General features: G+C 38.1%; 1 protein-coding gene across 4 annotated transcripts in view; it reads right to left on the bottom strand.

Annotated features, from left to right (window-relative positions):
* LOC128703687 (myb-like protein X) overlaps positions 1-14652 on the bottom strand; it is a 79420-nt gene that overhangs the window by 52823 nt on the left and 11945 nt on the right. For all 4 annotated transcript variants that reach the window (XM_070101254.1, XM_070101255.1, XM_070101251.1 and 1 more), the window contains exons 3-4: positions 8011-8150; positions 6946-7148 (exon numbers count right to left, since the gene is read on the bottom strand). In XM_070101254.1, the coding sequence (XP_069957355.1) occupies positions 6946-7148; positions 8011-8150 (343 nt within the window). The remainder of the gene's footprint in view (positions 1-6945; positions 7149-8010; positions 8151-14652) is intronic.

Here is a 14652-nt window from a genome sequence, read left to right as displayed (position 1 = left end):
TAATATTTACACCACACATTGCCCTTAAACAGGACATCTCCACTGCCTCCAACCGTCTCCTCGCTGCTGCATTTACCACCCAAGCTTCACACCCATATAAGAGTGTTGGTACTACTATACTTTCATACATTCCCTTCTTTGCCTCTATAGATAACGTTTTTTGACTCCACATATACCTCAACGCACCACTCACCTTTTTTCCCTCATCAATTCTATGATTAACCTCATCCTTCATAAATCCATCCGCCGACACGTCAACTCCCAAGTATCTGAAAACATTCACTTCTTCCATACTCCTCCTCCCCAATTTGATATCCAATTTTTCTTTATCTAAATCATTTGATACCCTCATCACCTTACTCTTTTCTATGTTCACTTTCAACTTTCTGCCTTTACACACACTCCCAAACTCATCCACTAACCTTTGCAATTTTTCTTTAGAATCTCCCATAAGCACAGTATCATCAGCAAAAAGTAACTGTGTCAATTCCCATTTTGAATTTGATTCCCCAAAATTTAATCCCACCCCTCTCCCGAACACCCTAGCATCTACTTCCTTTACAACCCCATCTATAAATATATTAAACAACCATGGTGACATTACACATCCCTGTCTAAGACCTACTTTTACCGGGAAGTCTCCCTCTCTTCTACACACCCTAACCTGAGCCTCACTATCCTCATGAAAACTCTTTACAGCATTTAATAACTTACCACCTATTCCATATACTTGCAACATCTGCCACATTGCTCCTCTATCCACTCTATAATATGCCTTTTCTAAATCCATAAATGCAATAAAAACTTCCCTACCTTTATCTAAATACTGTTCACATATATGCTTCAATGTAAACACTTGATCTACACATCCCCTACCCACTCTGAAACCTCCTTGCTCATCCGCAATCCTACATTCTCTCTTACCTCTAATTCTTTCAATTATAACCCTACCGTACACTTTTCCTGGTATACTCAGTAAATTTATTCCTCTATAATTTTTACAGTCTCTTTTGTCCCCTTTCCCTTTATATAAAGGGACTATACATGCTCTCCGCCAATCCCTAGGTACCTTCCCCTCTTTCATACATTTATTAAACAAAAGTACCAACCACTCTTAACACTATATCCCCACCTGCTTTTAACATTTCTGTCATGATCCCATAGGTTCCAGCTGCTTTACCCCCTTTCATTCTACGTAATGCCTCACGTAACTCCCCCACACTTACATTCTGCTCTACTTCACTCGTAAAAGATGGTATACCTCCCTGACCAGTGCATGAAATTACTGCCTCTCTTTCTTCCTTAACATTTAAAAGTTCCTCAAAATATTCTCGCCATCTACCTAATACCTCCATCTCCCCATCTACTAACTCCCCTACTCTGTTTTTAACTGCCAAATCCATACTTTCCATATATATATATATATATGGAATGATGGTGAAAGTTTTTCTTTTTCGGGCCACCCTGCCTTGGTGGTGTGATAATAAAAAAAAAAAATATATATATATACATATATATATATATATATATATATATATATATATATATATATATATATATATATATATATATATATATATATATATATACATATATATATATATATATATACATATATATATATATATATATACATATATATATATATATGCATATATATATATATACATATATATATATATGCATATATATATATATACATATATATATATATATATGCATATATATATATATATATATATATATATATATATATATATATATATATATATATATATATATATATATATATATGCATATATATATATATATATATATATATATATATATACATATATATATATGTATACATATATATATACATACATATATATTTTTTTTTTTTTTCAACAAGTCGGTCGTCTCCCACCGAGGCAGGGTGACCCAAAAAAGAAAGAAAATCCCCAAAAAGAAAATACTTTCATCATCATTCAACACTTTCACCACACTCACACATTATCACTGCTTTTGCAGAGGTGCCCAGAATACAACAGTTTAGAAGCATATATGTATAAAGATACACAACATATCCCTCCAAACTGCCAATATCCCAAACCACTCCTTTAAAGTGCAGGCATTGTACTTCCCATTTCCAGGACTCACGTCCGACTATATGAAAATAACCGGTTTCCCTGAATCCCTTCACCCTGCTCACACTCCAACAGATCGTCAGGTCCCAAGTATCATTCGTCTCCATTCACTCCTATCTAACACGCTCATACACGCTTGCTGGAAGTCCAAGCCCCTCGCCCACAAAACCTCCTTTACCCCCTCTATACAGTGGACCCCCGCTTAACGATCACCTCCAAATGCGACCAATTATGTAAGTGTATTTATGTAAGTGCGTTTGTACGTGTATGTTTGGGGGTCTGAAATGGACTAATCTACTTCACAATATTCCTTATGGGAAAAAATTCGGTCAGTACTGGCACCTGAACATACTACTGGAATGAAAAAAGTTCGTTAACCGGGGGTCCACTGTATACTGTATATATATATATATTTTTTTTTTTTTTAACAAGTCGGCCGTCTATATATATATATATATATATATATATATATATATATATATATATATATATATATATATATATATATATATATATATATATATATATATATATATATATATATATATAATATATATATATTATATATATATATGTATATATATATATTATATATATATAAATAAAAGCATTAGTCAGAGGGCAGAAGAGGGGTTGTTGAGGTGGTTTGGTCATTTAGAGAGAATGGATCAAAGTAGAATGACATGGAAAGCATATAAATCTATAGGGGAAGGAAAGAGGGGTAGGGGTCGTCCTCGAAAGGGTTGGAAAGAGGGGGTAAAGGAGGTTTTGTGGGCGAGGGGCTCGGACTTCCAGCAAGCGTGCATGAGCGTGTTAGATAGGAGTGAATGGAGACGAATGATACTTGGGACCTGACGATCTGTTGGAGTGTGAGCAGGGTAATATTTAGTGAAGGGATTCAGGGAAACCGGTTATTTTCTTATAGTCGGACTTGAGTCCTGGAAATGGGAAGTACAATGCCTGCACTTTAAAGGAGGGGTTTGGGATATTGGCAGTTTGGAGGGATATGTTGTGTATCTTTATATGTATATGCTTCTAAACTGTTGTATTCTGAGCACCTCTGCAAAAGCAGTGATAATGTGTGAGTGTGGTGAAAGTGTTGAATGATGATGAAAGTATTTTCTTTTTGGGGATTTTCTTTCTTTTTTGGGTCACCCTGCCTCGGTGGGAGACGACCAACTTGTTGAAAAAAAAAAAAAAATATATATATATATATATATATATATATATATATATATATATATATATATATATATATATATATATATATATATATATAATATATAATATATATATCTTTCTTTCTTTCAACACACCGGCCGTATCCCACCGAGGCAGGGTGGCCCAAAAGAAAAAACCAAAGTTTCTCCTTTCAAATTTAGTAATATATACAGGAGAAGGGGTTACTAGCCCCTTATAATATATATTAATATATATATATTCTATATATATATATATATATATATATATTATATATATATATATATTAATATATATATATATATAATATATATATATACAGTGGACCCCCGCATAACGATGGCATCACATAGCGATTTTTCCGCATACCGATTACTTTTATCGCAAAATTTTTGCCGCGCATACCGATTAAAAACCCGCTTACCGATTTTCGTCCGAGACGCGTCCAATGTGCCCTCACATGTGCCGGCCGTCCCATTGTTTACCAGCCAGCCTCCGCGGTAACATCCAAGCATACACTCGGAATATTTCGTATTATTACAGTGTTTTCGGTGCTGTTTCTGGAAAATAAGTGACCATGGGCCCCAAGAAAGCTTCTAGTGCCAACCCTGTGGTAAAAAGGGTGAGAATTAGTATGGAAATTAAGAAAGATTTTGAAGGGTTTGGGGCTAACCCTGAGAAGCCTATGCCAGTTGTGGAATCCATTGTGCCTACTTCAAAGATTAAGGAAATGTGTGCACAGTGGGTTGAACTGCAAACCTTTATAGATGAAAATCACCCTGACACAGCTGTTGCAAGCCGTGCTGGTGACTATTTCAATGACAATGTTATGGCCCATTTTAGGAAAGTCTTGAAGGAACGGGAGGTACAGAGCTCTATGGACAGATTTGTTGTGCGACAGAGGTCCAGTGACTCTCAAGCTGGTCCTAGTGGCATTAAAAGAAGAAGGGAAGTAACCCCAGAAAAGGACTTGCTACCTCAAGTCCTAATGGAAGGGGATTCCCCTTCTAAACAGTAAGAAGATAATGCTCTCCCCTCCTCCCATCCCATCAATCATCACCAGATCTTCAATAAAAGTAAGTGTCATTTAATTGTGCATGCCTTTTTCAGTTTGTGTGTATTAAAATTAACATTTCATGTGGTAAAAAAAATTTTTTTTCATACTTTTGGGCGTCTTGCACGGATTAATTTTATTTCCATTATTTCTTATGGGGAAAATTCATTCGCATAACGATTATTTCGCATAACGATGAGCCCTCTTGCACGGATTAAAATCGTTAACCGGGGGTCCACTGTATATATATATATATATATATATATATATACAGTGGACCCCCGCATAGCGACCTTAATCCGTGCAAGAGGGCTGGCTGTTATGCGAAATGTTCGCTATGTGAATGAATTTTCCCCATAAGAAATAATGGAAATCAAATTAATCCGTGCAAGACACCCAAAAGTTTGAAAAAAAAAATTTTACCACATGAAATATACATTTTCCTACACACAAAGAGAAGGATACATGCACAATAGTAGAGTAGTACATGCACAATATATATTGTGCATGTACTACTCTACTAAATGAAGAATAAATGACACTTACCTTTATTGAAGATGCAGCAATGACTGATGAGACACTGTGTCCTGGGAGTGCCTTTTCCTCCTGAGTACTGTAGGTCCTGTTTGGTATTTTCTTCCAGAACAGGCCTTATCACACTGTGTATGTCACTACGATTCTTAAATCTCTCAAACCAACCTTTGCTGGCTCTAAATTCACCAATATGAGCACTAGTTCCAGGCATTTTCCCTGTTCACCTGGGTGTTAGTCGACTGGTGTGGGTTGCATCCTGGGAGACAAGATTAAGGACCCCAATGGAAATAAGTTAGACAGTCTTCGATGACACTGACTTTTTTGGGCTATCCTGGGTGGCAAATCCTCTGGGGTTAATTGTTTCTTGGTATTCTCAATAAGCCACACCAACAACGGTGCTACAGCAGCAGCAGCAGCAGCTGACGATGTTACAGCAGCAGCAGACGATGCTACAGCAGCAGCAGCAGCAGACGATGCTACAGCAGCAGCAGCAGCAGACGATGCTACAGCAGCAACAGACGATGCTACAGCAGCAGCAGACGATGCTACAGCAGCAACTGACGATGTTACAGCAGCAGCAGACGATGCTACAGCAGCAGCAGCAGCAGACGATGCTACAGCAGCAGCAGCAGCAGACGATGCTACAGCAGCAGCAGCAGCTGACGGTGGTACAGCAGCAACAGACGATGCTACAGCAGCAACAGACGATGCTACAGCAGCAGCAGACGATGCTACAGCAGCAGCAGATGATGCTACAGTAGCAGCAGACGGTACTACAGCAGCAGGAGCAGCTGACGGTGGTACAGCAGCAGCAGCTGACAGTGCAGCAGCAGCTGACGGTGATACAGCAGCAGCAGCAGCTGTACCACCAATAGTAGCGATGGTTGATTGGGGTTTATTATACAACCTGGCCAGCTCGGAGACACGCACTCCACTTTCATACTTATCAATGATCTTTTTCTTCATCTCCATAGTAATTCTCACCCTTATTGCTGTAGGGTTGGCACTAGAAGCTTTCTTGGGGCCCATGGTCACTTATTTTCCAGAAAAAAATCACCAAAAACACTGTAATAATACAAAATGTTCCGATTGTATGCTTGGATGTTACCGCGGAGGCTGGCTGGTAAACAATGCCACCCGCGGAACATGTGAGCGTGGCTCAGGCCGCACATTGGACGCGTCTCGGACGAAGGCCGCTGAGCGGGTTTTTGTCCACTATGCGGGGCAAAATTTTAGCGATCAAAGCGTCCGCTATGCGGATTGTCCGTTATGCAAGGCGTCCGTTATGCGGGGGTCCACTGTAATATATATATATATATATATATATATATATATATATATATATATAATCTTCTTTTCTTTCTTTTAACACACCGGCCGTATCCCACCGAGGCGGGGTGGCCCAAAAGAAAAAACTGAAGTTTCTCCTTTTAAATTTAGTAATATATACAGGAGAAGGGGTTACTAGCCCCTTGCTCCCGGCATTTTAGTCGCCTCTTACGACACGCATGGCTTACAGAGGAAGAATTCTGTTCCACTTCCCCATGGAGATAAGAGGAAATAAACAAGAACAAGAATTAGAAAGAAAATAGAAGAAAACCCAGAGGGGTGTGTATATATATGCTTGTACACGTATGTGTAGTGTGACCTAAGTGTAAGTAGAAGTAGCAAGACTTACCTGTAATCTTGCATATTTATGAGACAGACAAAAGACACCAGCAATCCTACCATCATGTAAAACAATTACAGGCTTTCGTTTTACACTTACTTGGGAGGACGGTAGTACCTCCCTGGGCAGTTGCTGTCTACCAACCTACTACCTACATATATATATATATATATATATATATATATATATATAAACACATTACAAATTATTATACATATATATGCTTAGTACAATATTAAACAGCAATGTAAAAGCAACAAACAAAACAATTTTTTTTATCTTAAAACCAAATACATACAGCAAATATTGTTTTCATAAAAGCCATGAACAACCAGGGCACAAGTGCCTTTGCTACTTACTTTCGATGTGCAGGTTTAGAGATACTTGCTGGGAAGCTTGTGGATGGTGTAAAGGGCTCTGTGGAGGGAGTCACAGCTGCCAGTCGACCCATTAGTTCAGTTCGTGGAGTAATGATTGTGTCGGGAATCTTTTTACCTTTGTTTTGTGGAGTCTTGATAATTAAGGTGTCATCATGTGAGGATGCGACAAGAAGATTACTTAGCTGTTATAAAAAATAAATATATTAATACAGTATAATTTTTACTTTCATAATGAATTACTGTACTGTAGTTATTTCTTAACAATTTCTTTATCTTGACAGTTTGTCTCAAAAAAAATAAAGTGTGTTAAGAAGTTATTGACAAAAAAAACTACTCTACATTCAGCAACTATATTTATTTTTTTCATGCCTAAGATCCATTTTGTATTTCTGAAAAAGTGCCACTATAAAGATCACAAAGAAAACGGGTCTAACAATATTCTGGGAATACATTTACTAGTGATTTATCTGTGACCTGTTTCGAGTTTTCCTATTCCAGCAGAAAGCGCACTCATCAACTATATACACCAACACAAATTATTTCTATGTCCTCATCAACTAATTATACACCAACACAAATTATTTCTATGTCTCCAGAAAATAGAGCTAGCTGAAAGCTGTTTGATAAATTATGTTACCCTATTCTCTTAGAATACATAGTATTCTAAAACTAATCCCTTAGCTTCTTTAATTATGACTTGTTGAATGACATATTTCCCTAACCTTGAACAACAGTAACAGTACACCATCTATTTAATGGATTACTAGGAAGGACCAGGTGGTCAAAATGGCAATGGTGGTGGATGGAAGGCTGTTTTGCTGCGATCGTAACAACAGTAAGTTGTACAACCAAGGGGTTTGCTTTGCTGAATCAATTGATTCAGCAATTTTGTTCAGCATTTCTCAAGTCCATTAAATGAAGAACCACTAAATCAAAGATTTACTGTATTGTATAACAAAACAAAGAAGCTGATGCAGTGTTGCTGTCAAACTCGGTATATTCAAGTCTCATTGATGGATGGTATAAACTGCACATAAAACCAACCTTATTTTTCTTTTTTTTAAATATCTCGTCCCCATCAAAAAAGTCATCTTCTGCTTCAATTTCCTTTGCCTTAGCCTTCAAATATTCTTCTCTCTGTAGCAGGTATTTGAGGGTACCTCGCTTTGCAGTTACTTCAATATCTGGAATAATAATAATAATAATTAAACTCATGAGTAATATTAAACTCAAAGAGTCATACAGCACCTGGGAAATGGGAGGTAATCAGGTATGACCTCTATCTGGAAAAAGGAATTCAAAAGATATTTTTTTATTAACACACTGGCTGTTTCCCACCGACGCAGGGTGACAAAAAAAAAAACGCTTTCATCATCACTCGCTCCATCCCTGTCTTGCCAGAGGAATGCCTACACTACAGTCCAAAACCTGCAGCGTATCTCCACCCCTCCTTCAGAGCACAGGCATGGTACTTCCTTCCTCCAGGACTCAAGTCCGGCTAACTGGTTTCCCTGACACCCTCCATAAATGTTACTTTGCTCACACTCCAACAACACGTCAAGCCATAAAAGCCATTTGCCTCCACTTGCTCCTATCTAACACTCTCACACATGCTTGCTGAAAGTCTAAGCCCCTTGCACACAAAACCTCCTTTACTCCCTCTGCCCAACCTTCCTAGGATGACCCCTACCCTGCCTTCCCTCCACTACAGATTTATAAGCCCTCCAAGTCATTTTGTTTCATTCCATCTTTTCTAAGTGTCCGAACCACCTAAACAACCCCTTCTCAGCCCTTTGGGCAATACTTTTAGAAAACACACACCTCCTTTTAATCTCCAAGCTACAGATTCTCTGCATAATATTCACACCACACACTGCCCTCAGACACAATATCTCCACTGCCTCTAGCCTTCTCTTTGTTGCAATATTCACCACCCATGCTTCACATCCATATAAAGCATTACTACCACTATATTCTCATACATTTCCCTCTCTGCTTCCATGGATAACATTCTTTGTCTCCACAGAGTCCTCAGTGCACCACTCACCTTTTTTTCCCCTCATCAAGACATAATATACAGCAGGTTAGGTTCTGAACTACTGCTGTAAAGTGAATCATAGCCTTTTTTTTTTTTCTTTCTTTTTTTTCACTCTCAAGTGCATATAAAAGCCTGATTATTGAAAGCAGTGAAGAGTCTTTATGAGGATAGTGAAGCTCAGGTTAGAGTATGTAGGTGAGAGGGAGATTATTTCCCAGTAAAAGTAGGCCTTAGACTTGGATGTGTGATGTCACCATGGTTGTTCAATATATTTATAGATGGAGTTGTAAGAGAAGTGAATGATCGGGTGTTGTCAAGAGGTGTGGGGTTAAAAGATAAAGAATCTAACACAAAATGGGAGCTGTCACAGTTGCTCTTTGCCGATGACACTGTGCTTTTGGGAGATTCTGAAGAGAAAGTTGCAGAGGATGGTTGATAAGTTTGGTAGGGTATGCAAAAGATGGGAATTAAAAGTGAATATAGGAAAGAGTAAGGTGATGAAGATAACAAAAAAATTAGGTAATGGAAGATTGGATATCAAATTAGAGGGAGAGAGTACGGAGGAGGTGAATGTATTCAGAGATTTGGGAGTGGACATGTCAGCTGTTGGGTCTATGAAAGATGAGGTGAATCATTGAATGACAAGGGAAAAAAAGATGAATGGTGCACTGAGAAGTCTGTGGAGACAAAGAACTTTATCCCTGAAAGCAAAGAGGGGAATACACGTATATGAGAGTATAGTTATAACAACGCTCTTGTATGGGTGCGAGGCAAGGGTGGTGAATGTTGCAACAAGGAGAAGGCTGGAGGCAGTGGAGATTCCATGTCTGAGGGCAATGTGTGGTGTGAATATAATGCAGAGAATCTGTAGTTTGGAGATTAGGAGGTGCAGGATTACCAAAGCTATTATCCAGAGGGCTGAGGAGGGGCTACTGAGATGATTTGGACATGTAGAGAGGGTGGAATGAAAGAATGACTGAGTGTAAAAATCTGTAGTGGAGGGAAGGCGGGTTAGGGGTTTGCCTAGGAAAGGTTGGAGGGAGGGGGTAAAGGAGGTTTTGTGTGCAAGGGACTTGGACTTCCAGCAAGCATGCACGAGCGTGTTAGATAGAAGCAAATGGAGACAAATGGTTTTTAGGACTCGACGTGCTGTTGGAGTGAAAGCAAGGTAACATTTATGAAGGGATTCAGGGAAACCAGCAATCCAGACTTGATTCCTGGTGATGGGAAGTACAGTACAGGAAGTACAGTACTCTGAAGGAGGGGTGTTAATGTTGCAGTTTTATAACTGTAGTGTAAACATGCCTCTAGCAAGACAGTGATGGAGTGAATGATGATGAAAGTTTTTCTTTATCAGGTCACCCTGCCTTGGTGGGAAACAGCCGATGTGTTACTAAAAAATATAAATAAATAAATAAATAAAAGCCTGATAACATGTTTGCACTATCATATATTAAGAGAACAATAGAGCTAGGCCTAAAAAATGCATGTACAGTACACACATTACTTACCTTAAAATATTTTTATCCTTAGCTTATAGTGAATGGTGAATATATTTATTGTAGGATGTCTGAATAAATCCTAGGTAGTAGGTTGGTAGACAGCAACCGCCCAAGGAGGTACTACCGTCCTGCCAAGTGAGTGAAAATTAAAGCCTGTAATTTTTTTACATGATGGTAGGATTGCTGGTGTCCTTTTTTCTGTCTCATAAACATGCAAGATTTCAGGTACGTCTTGCTACTTCTACTTACACTTAGGTCACACTACACATACATGTACAAGCATATATATACCCAACCCTTCTGGGTTGTCTTCTATTTTCTTTCTAGTTCTTGTTCTTGTTTATTTCCTCTTATCTCCATGGAAACGTGGAACAGAATTCTTCCTCTGTAAGCCATGTGTGTTGTAAGAGGCGACTAAAATGCCGGGAGCAAGGGCCTAGTAACCCCTTCTCTTGTACAAATTACTAAATTTAAAAAGAGAAACTTTCGTTTTTCTTTTTGGGCCACCCCACCTCAGTGGGATACAGTCAGTGTGTTGAAAGAAGAAAGAATACTATATTTATTGTAGGATGTCTGAATAAATCCTAGGGAGGCCTGGTCATGGACCGGGCCGCGGGGGCGTTGATCCCCGGAATAACCTCCAGGTAGTAGGTTGGTAGACAGCAACCGCCCAGGGAGGTACTACTGTCCTGCCAAGTAAGTGTAAAACGAAAGCCTGTAATTGTTTTACATGATGGTAGGATTGCTGGTGTCCTTTTTTTCTGTCTCATAAACATGCAAGATTTCAGCTACGTCTTGCTACTTCTACTTACACTTAGGTCACACTACACATACATGTACAAGCATATATATACACACACCCCACTGGGTTTTCTGCTATTTTCTTTCTAGTTCTTGTTCTTGTTTATTTCCTCTTATCTTCATGGGGAAGTGGAACAGAATTCTTCCTCCGTAAGCCATGTGTGTTGTAAGAGGTGACTAAAATGCCGGGAGCAAGGGGCTAATAACCCTTTCTCCTGTATAAATTACTAAATTTAAAAAGAGAAACTTCTGTTTTTCTTTTTGGGCCACCCTGCCTCAGTGGGATACGGCCGGTTTGTTGAAAGAAGTCTGAATAAATGAAGAATGAGTATAAATGAAAACTGCTGCATTAGCAAAATGCTGTAAAGTGAAGTGCTGTAAAGCGGGGCCTGCCTGTACTATTACAAAATAAAATGCATGTGCTTTACCCAGTATATACTATTCTCTACACCATCCTCTAGTACATTAACCCTTTCACTAGCTGTCACATAGAACTACTGTACTTCACAGGAAAGGGTCCCTTACGAAGTACTACATCATGAGCTCAGCTCACTCAGATAAGCTGTGAGTGGTAAATTTTGGGATAGATATGAGAAACTGGGTCTGCACAGTGTGCACATTATAAAAAAATCCTACCCCATGCAGTTTATAATGGGAAAAGCAAAACTGACCGTGTGTTTGACTTAAAACAGCAACTTAGGTGTTTTTTAGAATGGCCTTCATGGTTTTACTGGCTGTCCTGGAAGCATTTGATAGAACTGAAGACATACTACTGAAATAGATATGATTTTAGTTAGTTTTAGGAGAAGTAACTTGAAATTGGGCTCAAAGTAGCCAAAATATTTGATTGTTGCAAATTTTCAAACAACCTCCCTCTGGTCTGTTTTATGGGTTTTCAAAAGGTCTGATTCAATTATTGGGATGCCATAAACCATGATCAATCATTCCTGATTATATTTTATTATCCAGGAAATAGAGTAAATCTATTTTTTTGTGTGATTATGAATTCAAACTGGAAGGCAAGTGTAATATAGGAGAGGCCTGGAGATGTGATTAATGAACAGAGGGAATATTTTTTTGTGCTAAGAATGTCTACATTGTCTATTTTGCACTATTTTTAAATTGGTATTTTTTAATTTTTGTGTAAAACTGGCCAAATTACTGACTTCTGTGAACTTTACAGAATGGGCAGTTCTTGTGCTTAATTGATAGAACCGAAGGCATACTAGCAAAATAGCAGAGACTGATAGAATGGAGCAACAGAATCAACTTAATATAGGACCCAAAGTGGGCAAAAATTGCTGATGCATAAACTGCCCCCAGACCACAACTTTGTGCATGCATAATTCTGTAAAATTCTCTACCATTTCAGAATTATTGTTTTAAAGTGGCTGTATTTCTCACAAGAAATACAGGGGGAAGCGCTAAACCCGGATGATTATACAGCACCTGTGGGGGGAATGGAAGGTATTCAGTGTTAATTCAGGGAACTGGAGCACAGATCCAGTTCCCTAGATCAAGAGCCCCTCACCAGCATCAAGGAACCTTCCTTGAGGGGCCATAAGACATACAGTCTGTCCTCACTTAGCGACGTACATGTACTCGTTTACCAACACCTCGGACTTACGATGGGCTCTCTGACCAGTATGCATGCCTGAATAATGTATATTGGAGCTGATTTCCTCTTATTCTGTTTATTGAAATATACAGTATACTACTGTATAAACATTTAAAAATATACCAGAAATGTTATAAATGGTGCAAAGGTGACATTAAAACAATATCAAAGATAGTTGACACACACCCACTACCATTATAGTATGCTCCTCACTTAGCGACGAATTCATTTACCAACGTGGTCTTAGGAACAGAACTCTGTCGTTAACCCTTTCAGGGTTTCGGCCGTACTAGTACGGCTTACGCACCAGGGTTTTTGACGTACTAGTACGCCTAAATTCTAGCGCCCTCAAATCTAATGAGAGAAAGCTGGTAGGCCTACATATGAAAGAATGGGTCTATGTGGTCAGTGTGCGCCGTTTAAAAAAAATCCTGCAGCACACAGTGCGTAATGAGAAAAAAAAACTCTGACTATGTTTTTGGATTAAAACAGCGACTTTGCACTGTATTTTTGTATGGTATTTATTGTTGTATTCTAGTTTTCCTGGTCTCATTTTATAGAATGGAAGACATATTACAGAAATTGATATGATTTTACAATTGAGACTGGTTTTACAATGAAAAGTACCTTGAAATTGAGCTCAAAGTAGCAGAAATGTTCGATTTTTACGAAAGTTCAAAAGTAAACAAATCATGCTATGCGTCCAATACACGTCAACTGGTGAGTCTAATATTCTTTCACAAGTGCGCTGATATTATTTATACCATTTCTACACTAATGCAGTAGTTTGCATAACAGTAAATCTTCTATTTTTTTGTGAGAATAAAAATTCAAAGTGGAAAGCAAAAGAATGTAAGAGGGGCGTGGGGACGTGACTAATGAACAGAGGAAATTTTATTTTATTCATGTTTATTTATGTTTTATTTATGTTTATTCTGGACCCTATTCAGAAATTGGCATCTTTTGAAATTTGTGTGAAATTGGCAAAATTGCTAAATTCTGACCACTGTATTGGATAGTTGAAATCGGTAAATGGGTGGTTTCTTGTACTCATTCGATAGAAAAAATGGAGTTCTAGCAAAATAGTTATGATTTTTGTCGACTAGTACACTGGAATTGGCCGAAAATAGGGCTCAAAGTGGGCAAAATCGCCAATGCATAAACATCGTCGAGACCACTAACTTCACGAGCATAATTCCGTAAGTTTTCCATCAAATTTCATACTTTTGGTGTCATTATGATCGGGAAAAGATTCTCTATCTTTTCATAAGAAATAATAATTTTTTTTTTTAAATTTGGGCGACCCTGAGAACAAGTCTCTGAGAGGGCCTGTCGACCCTGAAAGGATTAAGTGAGGAGAGGCTGTAATGTAAATCCAATTAATCCCTTCCACATACCCAAAAATATTAACAAAAAATACATTTTATACAGAATAACTATAGTTTTACATACAGAAAACAATGAGAAATAAATATAAATGACTAATGAAATGGATAAATGAATATTTAACATCACTTTTACCTTTATTGAAGACTCTTGTTGGCAAATAAGGAATATCCACTAGGAATTTTTATTGACCTAAGAAAAGCTTTTGACACAGTAGACCACGACTTCCTACTCCACGAACTTGGCCATTATGGTATAAGAGGCCATGCGCTTGCTTATTTCAAATCTTACCTTACTAATAGGTATCAGTATGTCACCATTAAAGACACAGCATCAACAAC

This window comes from Cherax quadricarinatus, chromosome 76 (genome assembly GCF_038502225.1).
Source record: "Cherax quadricarinatus isolate ZL_2023a chromosome 76, ASM3850222v1, whole genome shotgun sequence".
Lineage (NCBI taxonomy): Eukaryota > Metazoa > Arthropoda > Malacostraca > Decapoda > Parastacidae > Cherax > Cherax quadricarinatus.
The sequence above is the reverse complement of the archived record's forward strand: the minus strand, read 5'-3'. Positions and strand labels throughout refer to the sequence as shown.